The 11408-nt window shown below is 39.4% G+C and overlaps 1 protein-coding gene across 1 annotated transcript; it reads left to right on the top strand.

The window, feature by feature from the left end:
• The first annotated feature begins 2965 nt into the window (after positions 1 to 2965).
• On the top strand, positions 2966 to 3464 carry LOC110799130 (uncharacterized). The gene has a single exon (XM_022004335.2). The coding sequence runs from the start codon at positions 2966 to 2968 to the stop codon at positions 3230 to 3232; it is 267 nt and encodes an 88-aa protein (XP_021860027.1). The 3' UTR covers positions 3233 to 3464.
• The last annotated feature ends 7944 nt before the right edge of the window (positions 3465 to 11408 follow it).

The raw sequence follows: 11408 nt of genomic DNA, 5'->3' as shown, positions 1-11408 counted from the left end.
CGTACTCTGCAGAAACAAAGCACAAAACAAAGTCAATAAAACGAGACAAAAAGGAGGAGGACAAACTTACTAAAGCACGGTCCCAGCCGAAAGACACCTACCCCTGTCAAAAATCCTGCTGAGACCGGCAACAGCAAGAATGTCCTCCCGCAAGATATAGTTGAGGTTCGGGAGCCAGTTGGACGGCAGTTTGTAGTTGTCCTCCCGAGCCAAAAACCACTGGAGGAGATCCACGTAGTGGTGATGGTTCCGATCCGGAGCAGCCACGCTTCGCATATCAGGATCAGGAGTCACAAACCACTTCGGAGGGCGGTAAAAATGTGGATGCTTCGGATCTGTCGGCACACGAACGAACAACCACTCCGTCTTCCAATTATGATCAGAGCTGAGGTAAGGGTAGGCCGTAATGTAGTTCGGCTCCCCCTTTCTTCGGGACCTTTTGTTGATGATGGTCCACCAACCATACCCATCCCCCTTGGAAGCGTGGTTGAAAGACAGATCGTGCAGATCCCGAAACACGGCAACAGAACAGGGAAAGTTAATAAAATCGCACACCCATCTAAGTCCGATGATGTGCCTCATAGATTTGGGGGTAAGTTGGGCCAAACTGATGTTGTACGACACCAGGAGCTCGGAAATGAAGGGATCCAAAGGAAAGCGGAGACCGTTCTCCAAATGATGAGTATACACAGAGATGAACCCCCTCGGCGGATGAGTCACCCGAGGACGCTCCTGATCGGGAAGCTCGCACCAGTACCCCAAGGCGTGCTGGATTCCGTATAACTCCTCGGCCCTCCGATGGTAGTTCCCCAGCTTCGCCTCCACCAACCAGTCACCACTGACCGATTTTTCCAAAGGACCATCGATCTTAGTGGTCTCGTGCAGAATCGGGGCATACTTGCCCTGCGGATCAGCTTCAGTCCAATGAACTGGAAACTCAGGGTAAGAGCGGCGCACACCCGAAGAACCAGCTTTCTTACCAGAAGTTGCGCGTTCAGACATGCTAGACCCGCCAACAACATCATCTTTGGAAGCATCCCAACCAGTCGAACGCCTCTCCACCGGCCTCTCCGAAGGCCGACCCCTCGAAGTTTTCGGTAACCTTCCCGAGGGCACGTTCTCCCTCTCACTAGAGGAGCCAACGACGAACTTGCTTTTGCCCCTATTCTTTGCCATGGCCGCGAATTCTCGGTCTAGGGTTGAGATTGAGGGGTAGAAGGAAAAACGAAGAAAAAAGGAGAATTCAGAAACAAATTACCTTTTTCCGAAGCGGAAATCGCCGATAAAACGAACAACACAAGTTCCCGAAGTCTAAAGTTGGCCGAATTTCGTAGATCTTAAGAAACAAATTGCACTGCGATCGCCGGAATTTAGAGAGAGAATGGGTTTGAAAGAAGGAGTAAAAAGTTCGAAAAGAGCAAAGCACCCAGTATTTATAGAAAAGAAAAGGGGCGCATCAACTTCCTCAACCCACGATCTCCACGACACAATACAACTCCCAACACTTGTCATCAATGAAAATCATCCCTTTTCAAAAAGAGAGGGAACTTTCGGACTTCTGACAGCTGGAAACCCACCCATTTAATTCTAAATGGACCGGGTCTGGGGGGCATGTTGTTTGGGCTCCCAATTGATTCTCAATTGGGCCACTAAGTCCAAAGCCCAATGGCTCTAAACAAACAGCATCAAACCTACCAATGGCTAGTCAGCCATCCATCAAGGCCCAAGGCCCAAAAGCAATAAATGACCTATGGGCATTTATTATGCAAACACTATAAATAGGCCGCCAAGGCTCACACCTCAAGGTACGTCCAATTTATCGCCTTAAGACTACTCTTCTAGAGAACTTCTCTCTAGAATCCGAGCATCGTTCTTACTTAGGCATCGGAGGGGCTTTCCTCGGAAACACCCCCGAGGCTAGTGACTTTGCTCTTGTGCAGGTGAATTCGGACTCTACTCATTCAAACAATCAAGATCTTCAACACATACGAAAGGGGCTTCGTTCGAAGCCCATTGTTTCCATATTTACAACACCGGAACATGATGTATGCTTCAAATTCCATCAACTAGTTCATACGAAGTATTTACTAAAACCGGTCATCTTAAAAGAGCCCATATAAAATGGGAATAAGGACATATATACGACAATACTACTATATTTAATAGGATTTCCCTAAAAAAAATTACATTTTATGGGATATCAGATCAAACTAATAAAGTTCATGTTAAGTTCACCTTATTTCAAGAACTTATTACTTAGTTCATATTTAAGCAGATCAGATCAGAAAAAATAAATTCAGATCAGAAAAAAATAAGTTCAATTCAGATCAGATCAGATGAGATAAAATGAGATTATTATTATTATTATTATTATTATTATTATTATTATTATTATTATTATTATTATTATTATTATCATATACTTCCTCTGTTTTTATTTACATGACACAATGGAATTTTAGACACTATTCAAACAAGTACCTTTGACTTCTTTCTGTGGTTTATACATAAGAAAAAACATAGTCGTGTGGGGTCTTATTAGATTCGTATCAGTGAATTTTATTTAAATGTCAACTTTTTATAATTTTTTCTGATCCACAATTAGAGATATTAATGTTTGAAATCGTGCAATGGCAAACGTGCCTAAATAATTGTGTCATTTAAAAAAGAACGGAGGAAGTATTTATCATTGTTATTACTCCATATTACTATTATTGCTTTAATAGGAAAAATGTAACATTGCTCGTATGGCGGCAAAAAATTGGAGCTACTAGAGAGCTACTCGTGTGGGCAAATTTGGAAGCTTGTGAATTACGTAGTAGATAATTCTTACATTGTCGGATAACCATATGACTATAAATACTTTCAAGTTCCAACCCAATCATGCAATTGCATCCTTAATTATTATCCCACAAACTATATTCCACATATACATATTATACTAGATAGGTTATTATATATCATCATGACGGGAGGCAAAGGAGGCAGTAGTGGTGGTGGGAAAGGAGGCGGGGGAGGAGGAGGAGGAAAAGGTGGTGGTGGGGCAAAAAGTGGAAGCGGTGGAGGGGGAAAAGGTGGTGGCAGCGGTGGTGGGTCAAAAGGGGGAGGCGGTTCAGGCATGATGGTGGCACCAGGAAGTGGAGGGTCATCTCAGATATCAAGGGGTGGTTTTGAGAGTAACCCACAAGGTTACTTTAGTGGTCTTCATGCTAGTGACAAAGGGAGCAATTAAGTACGTAATTACGTACTACGTAGCATCCAAGCTATTCGCTACTCCATTATATACTCCTACGTGTTTCTTTTACTACTACAGTACTACTACGTACGTACTTGTTTATATATATCTAAGTCCGATAGATATGAATTATGATAGTACTTCTGCATCGAATAGCTTGATCTATAATATACTTCGTATATATTTTTTTCTTTTTTTAAGCAATCTATGATGGTTGTCTTGTAATTATGAGTACAAATTAAATAAATAAAACCATCTTAAGTTTTATACTACGTATATGGTAAATCAAAATCGGACTTGCATATATAGTTCAATTCTCTTTAATTTTATTGCACTATTGTGGATTTGTGGTAGTGACATCCTGGTAACCTTTTGGTTAAAAAATTTACGTACTCTTTCCATTTTCCAAACTTCTACTTAATTACTCCTAAATTCTGAATTTTTGAATGAATAAATCAGTAGACAAGGTGTTGGGTTTCTATCGGATCGGGTTGGAATCCGGTTTAGGTCAATTCGGTTTCAAATCTATATATATTATTAAATTTTCAAGATAATCCATGACATATCTCCACGTGCATGTCACTATGATTAGACAAGTAACATGGCATCATCGCGCTATATCATACGTACACATGATTGTTTATTGTATTTTAACAAAACAAATGTTGCTACTCATCCTTGAATCCATTTGACAATTGACATGGCATCATCGCGTCATATCATACGCACACATGATTATTTATTGTATCCTCACAAAAATATGTTGCTAAACCATCCTTGAACCCATGGCCTCTTATATGTTAATGCTAAGTTTTATCCATCATATCACCCCAATGTCCAATGATACAACTTGTGACGCTAAAACAATTTAAAAAAAAAGTCGTTCTTCTGAATGTATAAAGTTTTGATGCCCAAACTCATGTATTTGAGTAACAATTTATGATAACAAATGTTTCTTAATTTTTATTCTTTTATGAATCAAATCATATATCTTTTCTAGAAATTTATTTTGATAGTTCAGTAGGAACACTTGACAAGAGGGGGGGTGAATTGTTTCTTGGGAACTTGGGTAAGTTTCTTGCGGAATTTAAACAATAAAGAGACTAAGAATAATGAGCGAAGAAAGATATAAAATGGAGGAACCTTCTTGACCCTAATTAAGAAGAACCTCACTACTCTTTTGTATTAATGCAATAACTCTATTACAAATACACTATTTAACTCGAGTTCCTCTCGAACACGAGTTCCCCACAGCAATCCCCTTTGATTACTGTGCTCCTCTTTCTCTCTCTGACTTAACTCTAAGTCGCTCCTTTTCTCTTTGACTTAACTCTAAGTCGCTCTGTTTCTCTTTGACTTAACTCTAAGTCAATTAAGGATCATTCAACCCTTAAACCCAAAATACAATTTGATATAAAACTCTAGTACGTAATAAAGCTCAAAGTAATAAGGAACTCAAGGGACACTCTTTTGAAAACTGATTCTCTTTTAAAACGTTTAAGCTCTTAAGATATATTTTGCAAAGATCAGTTGTGTGTTTTGAAAAGCAAAAACTCTTCTCCTTTTATAGGAGAGTTTTACCTAGGGTTGGGTACCCATGTTCTCTTCAACTACCCACTAACAGTTACTGCTCAGTAACATGGGCATAGTTGGAGAGAAACAGCGGAAACCAAATCAAAACACTAAATGCACGTTTAAACAGAAATATGTGGGAGATTTCAAGGAACATGAAAAATCTTTTACTTGAGAAACAAGGAGAATAAATCAGAATCCTATGTTTACATTTATTAATTAAATTCATTTTATTTATTAAAAAGATTTTCCAAGTTAAAACTCTTTTATAATTACAGTTAACATATTTCATTTAAAACGTACCAAAATACTATGTCCCTTTCATACCAATTTACTTATAAACTTTATTAAATACTTACATAAATCCTAAAACATAAACTCATATGTTGTAGTCTTCATGTTGCACCTTTAGAAGCTTCACTCGAAGATTTCCCAATTTGTTCCTTCTCTGGAACGCCGAGGATCCACATAATATATGAGGATCTCGCCTTAGGAACTCGCCTAAGGATCTCGCCTTGCTTAATGATTATTTCTTCAATGTAGTGTCTGACATGGATCAATTACTTGCTTATATTCCACGTTGCTTAGTTTATCCAACTCAGGATCTCCTTAACTTAGCATTATCCCTCTAAGGATCTCGGAACCTATTATGCAACATAACTTAACCAATTGTCAGGAGTTTGCTTTGTCATAATCAAAACTTTAGGGTCAACAATATTCCCCTTTTTGGTGATGACAACAAAAGCTTTCACTAAATGCAACAATAATCAATTAGCGTAACTATAAAGCAATAAATTAAATAAAGTGTTTTTATGAAAATTAATCTTAAGCTTCCGAAAGGAAAATTGAAATTAATTTTAATAAACGAACATAAAATTAAAAACGAGAAATAAAATTTTATAAACTTACATCGAGAAGAGAGTAGTGAGACGGATTCAAGTGATCAATTTAAGTTAAGTTTGCATTCATTTCCCTCTGTTGGCATTAACAAAAAGTAGAAATACACAATACTAATATATACCGATTAGAACGCCCTCCGATCAACGGTTGGCAAACTAAGTTAGCCTCAAAGTTAAGTTCCAACGTACTAGATTTGAATAGAAAACATAATAAATAACTAGTCATGATTTTAGAGATACGTTCATTGATGAGTTCCACTAAAAATAAAGGAAATAAAATAAAAGGATGTAACTGTATCCCATGAGAGGAGTACAAACCAAAAAAAATAAAGAAAAAGTTCCAAAATAAAAATAAAGCGTAATGTAGCACACACACACACAAAAAAATTGGGATCTGGGAAAATGGGATGGAACAAGGTTAGATGTTGGCAAAGAGATCCTCAAGTATGGGAAGGACTTGAATCCATTGGTTGAACTCCAGATAACAAAGCTGTAACCTGATTCTGGAGTTGTAGTATCTTAGCATTTGTGGACTCTTGAAGCAGTATCATTCTATCCATATCCTTTCTCAACTTGATAACCTGTTCCTTGAGTTCCTCCTTATTGGGATCATGAGATCCTAAGGAACTTGAAGAACCAAAAGCAGCAAACCCACCAAAGCCAGTAAAGGAAGAAGGAACAGTAGGAGTGGGAGGAACAGGGATGTACCTTGGTTGAGGAACAGGGCTATCCACCTTTGGTGTAGGAACAGAGGTGGATATTTTTTCAATCATAGCAAGTTCCTTTTCCTCCTTCTCAATTTCAACAGTGTCCTCCAATACCTCTACGTTCCCATCATCATCCTCATTGTCACAAGATATGTCAACGAACACCGGAGGAACAATGACCTTAGGAACTCTAGTGGCTACCCTTATGCTCCTACGTTTACCACGAGGAACATCCTTTGGCACCTTAGAAACCACCTTAGGAGCCTTTTCCACCTTCTTAGGAACTACCTTAGGAACACCTTCTTTTTCCCCCTTACTTTTAGTTTCCTTCACTGTAGCCACGGCCCAACATAATCTCCCATTAGCTACTGCTAGATTCATGCTTCTTAATAAATCACTTTGCACAATTTGTTGACTAGTGACCGTCAACTCTCCATAGTCACGCAAATCCACAGAGAAACTCCGAAACACCATAGTCAACAACGAAGCATAACCAACTTTATAATCTGAAGGAACACAGTGGGATAAGTGTTTAATCATTAAGGCAGGAAAGTTGATTGGTATTTTGTGTTCAAGGCAATACATCAATGAAGCATCATAGAGGTTGGCCAAGGTACGCTTTTGAGTGCGAGGAACAATACCTCTACGAACAAGGTTAAAAAGGAGTTTTTGTAGAGGGGTGGGAAACAAGCTTTGGTTAGTTAAAGAGCACACTTTAAGATCTCCTCCTATTGCTTCCACAAGTTGTTCATTAGTCATCACACCAATCTGAATTTTAGCAGTTGCTCCTTTCACATACAAATCAAATCCCTCATTACGAATATTCAATAACTTTGCAATATATTCAGCATTAAATTCAAACGTCGTTCCATTCACACTACTAGAACAAACACCATCCACATATTTAAAATTCGCGCGAAATTCATTCATAGCATCCGGAAATATGGAAGTTTTAGAATAATCACAAAATAAGCTCACCCATCCCTGATGTTTAAGAATTTCCATGAATTCCTCTAGATTTGTTTCGCACCAAGTCTGATTTACGGCAAAAGCCTTAACCAAATTCGTCTCATCCGCCGAAAGGACCCGGTTTGGGGTTATTTCCCCCTTAGAACAATCCACTGACTTTTTCGAACTCACAGCCACCCCACCACCCGACCGCCGCTGCCTCTTCGCGGGTCGGTGGTGGGTCTGTTCTTTCGACAAAACGGAGGGGGAGGGTGGGCTGGGCGGAGGGATAAGGATGGTGGGTGACGTTGTCGCGAGTCGGGCGGGTTGTGGGGATCCGACGCGAGGTGGTGTGGCGTCGCAATCGGGTCGAGGGGAGGAGTGGGAATCGCGACTGGGAGGGCGAGGGCGGGCGGAGGAGGGTTGTCGAGTGAGAGCAGGGATTGTGTGAGCTCTGGGCCGTCGACGGTGTTGTCGGTCGGTGGGGAGTGCTGGGTCGTCGACGGTGTTGTCCGACGCGAGTGGGGAGTGGTGGATTTGGTTTGGTGGAGAAGGGTTTCGTCGGTGGTTTCGTGGCTGATTTTCATGGTGGAGGCGAGTGAGTGAGGCTCGGTGACGTCGGTCGGTCGGTCGGCCGGTATGGGTTCGGTCGCCGACCTGCTGCCGCCGGCAGTTGCTTGTAGCCGGCCGCCGCCCATGGTGGTTAGGTTTTCAGATTTTGAATTTTGAAAATCTAGGGTTTTTGGTGATGGAATTTGGGGATTTTTGATTTGTTGGATTTGTTGTGGAATGGGTGAGATATCCATAAGAGTAGGGGATAGAGATTTTCTTTTTCGTTTTAGATTTGTGTTTAAGCTTGTTCTCACCATTGTTGGAGATGGTGGAGAAGATGAAGGAAGATGGAGAGGAGGAGTATAGATTATCAAGGCTTGTTCCTTTGGTGTTTTCTGTATTTGAGGTGGGCTAGGGTATGATAGATCCATAGGAGTGGGTGTGAGTTCCATTAGCTTTAAAATTTGGAAACGATAAAATTTGGTGGAATAATAAAAAATTTAAGGATATATTTATAAGAAGAAAAAAAATTAATTTGTGGAAAAATAAAATAAAATGAGTAAATAAAAATTTGTAACAGAAAAAAAAAAAACCATGATCCTCCTAGATTAGTGGAACTTTGTGAATTACGTATCTCATATTACTGACTAATTAAATATACGTTTTTAATTCGAAATTTTTAGTTGTTCCTTAACGATGGTAAACTTCAGTTATGCTTTACGCACATGTATTTATAACGGTATACAGTAGTAATGCATAAATCTAAAAGAGTCATACCTCATGAGGATATGTCAGCTTACTTATCTTATTTTGATCATCCCGAGTTCCATTCTCATTTTCTCATGCTTCTCTCTGCTTAAAGGTTTAGTCATAATATCTGCAATTTGATTCTCAGTTTGACAAAAGTCCAACTTGATTAAACCTTTTTCAACATTATCCTTAAGAAAGTGATGCCTAATATGAATATGCTTAACCCGGGAATGATGTACCGGATCCTTAGAAATGCAGATTGCACTAGTGTTATCACAATAAATAGGAACGCAATCACATATGATCCCAAAATCCCTTAACTGTTGCTTTATCCATAGTATTTGAGAGCAACATGCAGCAGCTGCTACATATTCAGCTTCTGCTGTGGATAAGGCAACGGTATTCTGTTTCTTGGAACCCCAAGAAACCATGCAAGATCCTAGGAATTGAACCATACCTGATGTGCTCTTTCGGTTTACTAAATCACCTGCGTAATCTGCATCCGCATATCCTTTTAAATCGAAAGTTCCACTTCTTGGATAAAACAGACATAGATCGTCTGTTCCTTTGAGGTATCTGAATATCCTCTTCACTGCAGTCATGTGGGACTCCTTTGGGTTTGATTGAAATCTTGCACACAACCCAACACTGAATAATATGTCTGGTCTGCTTGCAGTTAGGTATAGCAGAGATCCAATCATTCCCCTGTACGTCGTTTGATTCACACTTTTTCCTGTGGGATCCTCATCTAGTCTTGTGGTTGTTCCCATGGGAGTGTGATTTGTTTTCACTGAATCTAGCTCGTACTTTTTGAGGAGTTCCTTCACATACTTTTGTTGGTGGATCATAATTCCTTCCTTAGTTTGTTTGATTTGCAAACCAAGAAAGAAATTGAGTTCCCCCATCATACTCATTTCAAACTCACTGCACATTAAATTAGCAAAATCCTTGCACAAATTTTCGTTAGTAGCACCGAATAATATATCATCGACATAAATTTGTACAACTAATAAGTCAGATCCTTTTGATTTTAAGAATAGAGTTTTATCGATTCTTCCTCGTTTAAAATCGTTTTGTAAAAGAAACTTTGATAATCTCTCGTACCATGATCTAGGAGCTTGCTTTAACCCATAAAGAGCTTTATCAAGCTTATAGATGTGGTTCGGAAATTTGGGATTCTCAAAACCAGGGGGTTGTTCCACATAGACGTCTTCCTCAAGAAAACCATTTAAGAAATCACATTTGACGTCCATCTGATACAACTTGAATCCCATAAAGGCTGCAAAAGAAATTAGAATACGAATAGCTTCTAATCTAGCAATAGGAGCAAAGGTTTCTTCGAAATCAATACCTTCCTGTTGATTGTAGCCCTTGACTACTAACCTTGCCTTGTTCCTGATGATTGTAGTATGTTCATCGAGCTTGTTCCTGAACACCCACTTTAATCCTATGACTTTCTGATTCTTTGGTTTGGGTTCCAGATGCCATACCTTGTTCCTTTGGAACTCATTTAACTCATCTTGCATGGCAGTGATCCAATCAGCATCTTCCAAAGCTTCGGTGTGGTTCCTTGGCTCGATTGTGGAGAGGAACGCATGAAAATCACAGAAGTTCTTTAGTTGAGACCTTGTTTGAGTTCCTTTCCTAATATCACTGATAATCAGATCCATTGGGTGAGAACTTTGATGTTTCCAGGGATTAGGTTGAAATTGTGCCACTGGAACATCTAAGGTCTCCTCAGTTCCTTCTGTTTCCTGAGATCCTTGTTCCTCTGCATCAGAGGTCTCTTAATCTTCTTCCGGTTCCTCAGAATCATCATCTTCTGGTTCCTCAGGATTTGCATTTTCTGGTTCCTCATGATCAACATTTTCTGGTTCCTCAGGATCAGGGGCTCTTCTTCCAGGAACTCCTTGGTTAGTAGCAGTTTCTTGTGTTTGTGGATCTGCTATTCCATTTTGCTGTTTTTCAGGAGAGATTTCCTCATCATAATCTGTAAAACGAGTTAATCCAATTTCGAAATCTTTCTGTTCCTGAATTTCATCAACATTGTTAGCTTCATCAAATATTATATGTACACTCTCTTCAATACACATCGACCTTTTATTATAAACTCTGTATGCTTTACTGTTTAAGGCGTATCCTAGGAACACGGCCTCATCACTTCTTTCATCGAATTTCCCTAAGTTCCTTTTGCCATTGTTGTGAACAAAGCATTTACACCCAAAGGCTCTAAAGTAAGAGATATTGGGTTTGTTTCCTTTTAATAACTCATAGGGAGTCTTGTTTAAAATGGCCCTGATCATTACTCTATTAACAATATAGCAAGCTGTGTTTACTGCTTCAGCCCAGAAGTTCCTTGGTAAGGAACTGGCAATTAACATGGTTCTAGCCATGTCTTCCAAGGTTCTATTTTTTCTTTCAACGACTCCATTTTGTTGTGGAGTCCTAGGTGCAGAAAAGTTGTGATCCATACCTTGTTCCTTGCAGTATTCATCAAACTTGTGATTCTCAAATTCAGTTCCATGATCTGACCTTATATGTATTAGCTGACGTCCTGTGGATATTTGTATTCTCTTAGCAAAAGCAACAAATTCATTAAACGTTTCATCTTTACTTGCTAAGAAAATAACCCAGGTAAATCGAGAAAAATCGTCAACAATAACCAAGACATAACGTTTTCCACTTCTACTTTGAATTCTCATAGCTCCACACAAATCCATATGGATGAGTTCCAATGGTTTGGTT

Source organism: Spinacia oleracea, chromosome 5 (genome assembly GCF_020520425.1).
Source record: "Spinacia oleracea cultivar Varoflay chromosome 5, BTI_SOV_V1, whole genome shotgun sequence".
Lineage (NCBI taxonomy): Eukaryota > Viridiplantae > Streptophyta > Magnoliopsida > Caryophyllales > Amaranthaceae > Spinacia > Spinacia oleracea.
Note: the sequence above shows the minus strand (reverse complement) of the source record. Positions and strands in the feature narration are given on the sequence as shown.

Bases quoted from the DNA above. Each gene is read 5' to 3' on its own strand.
- LOC110799130 (XM_022004335.2), top strand. From the start codon at position 2,966: ATGACGGGAGGCAAAGGAGGCAGTAGTGGTGGTGGGAAAGGAGGCGGG.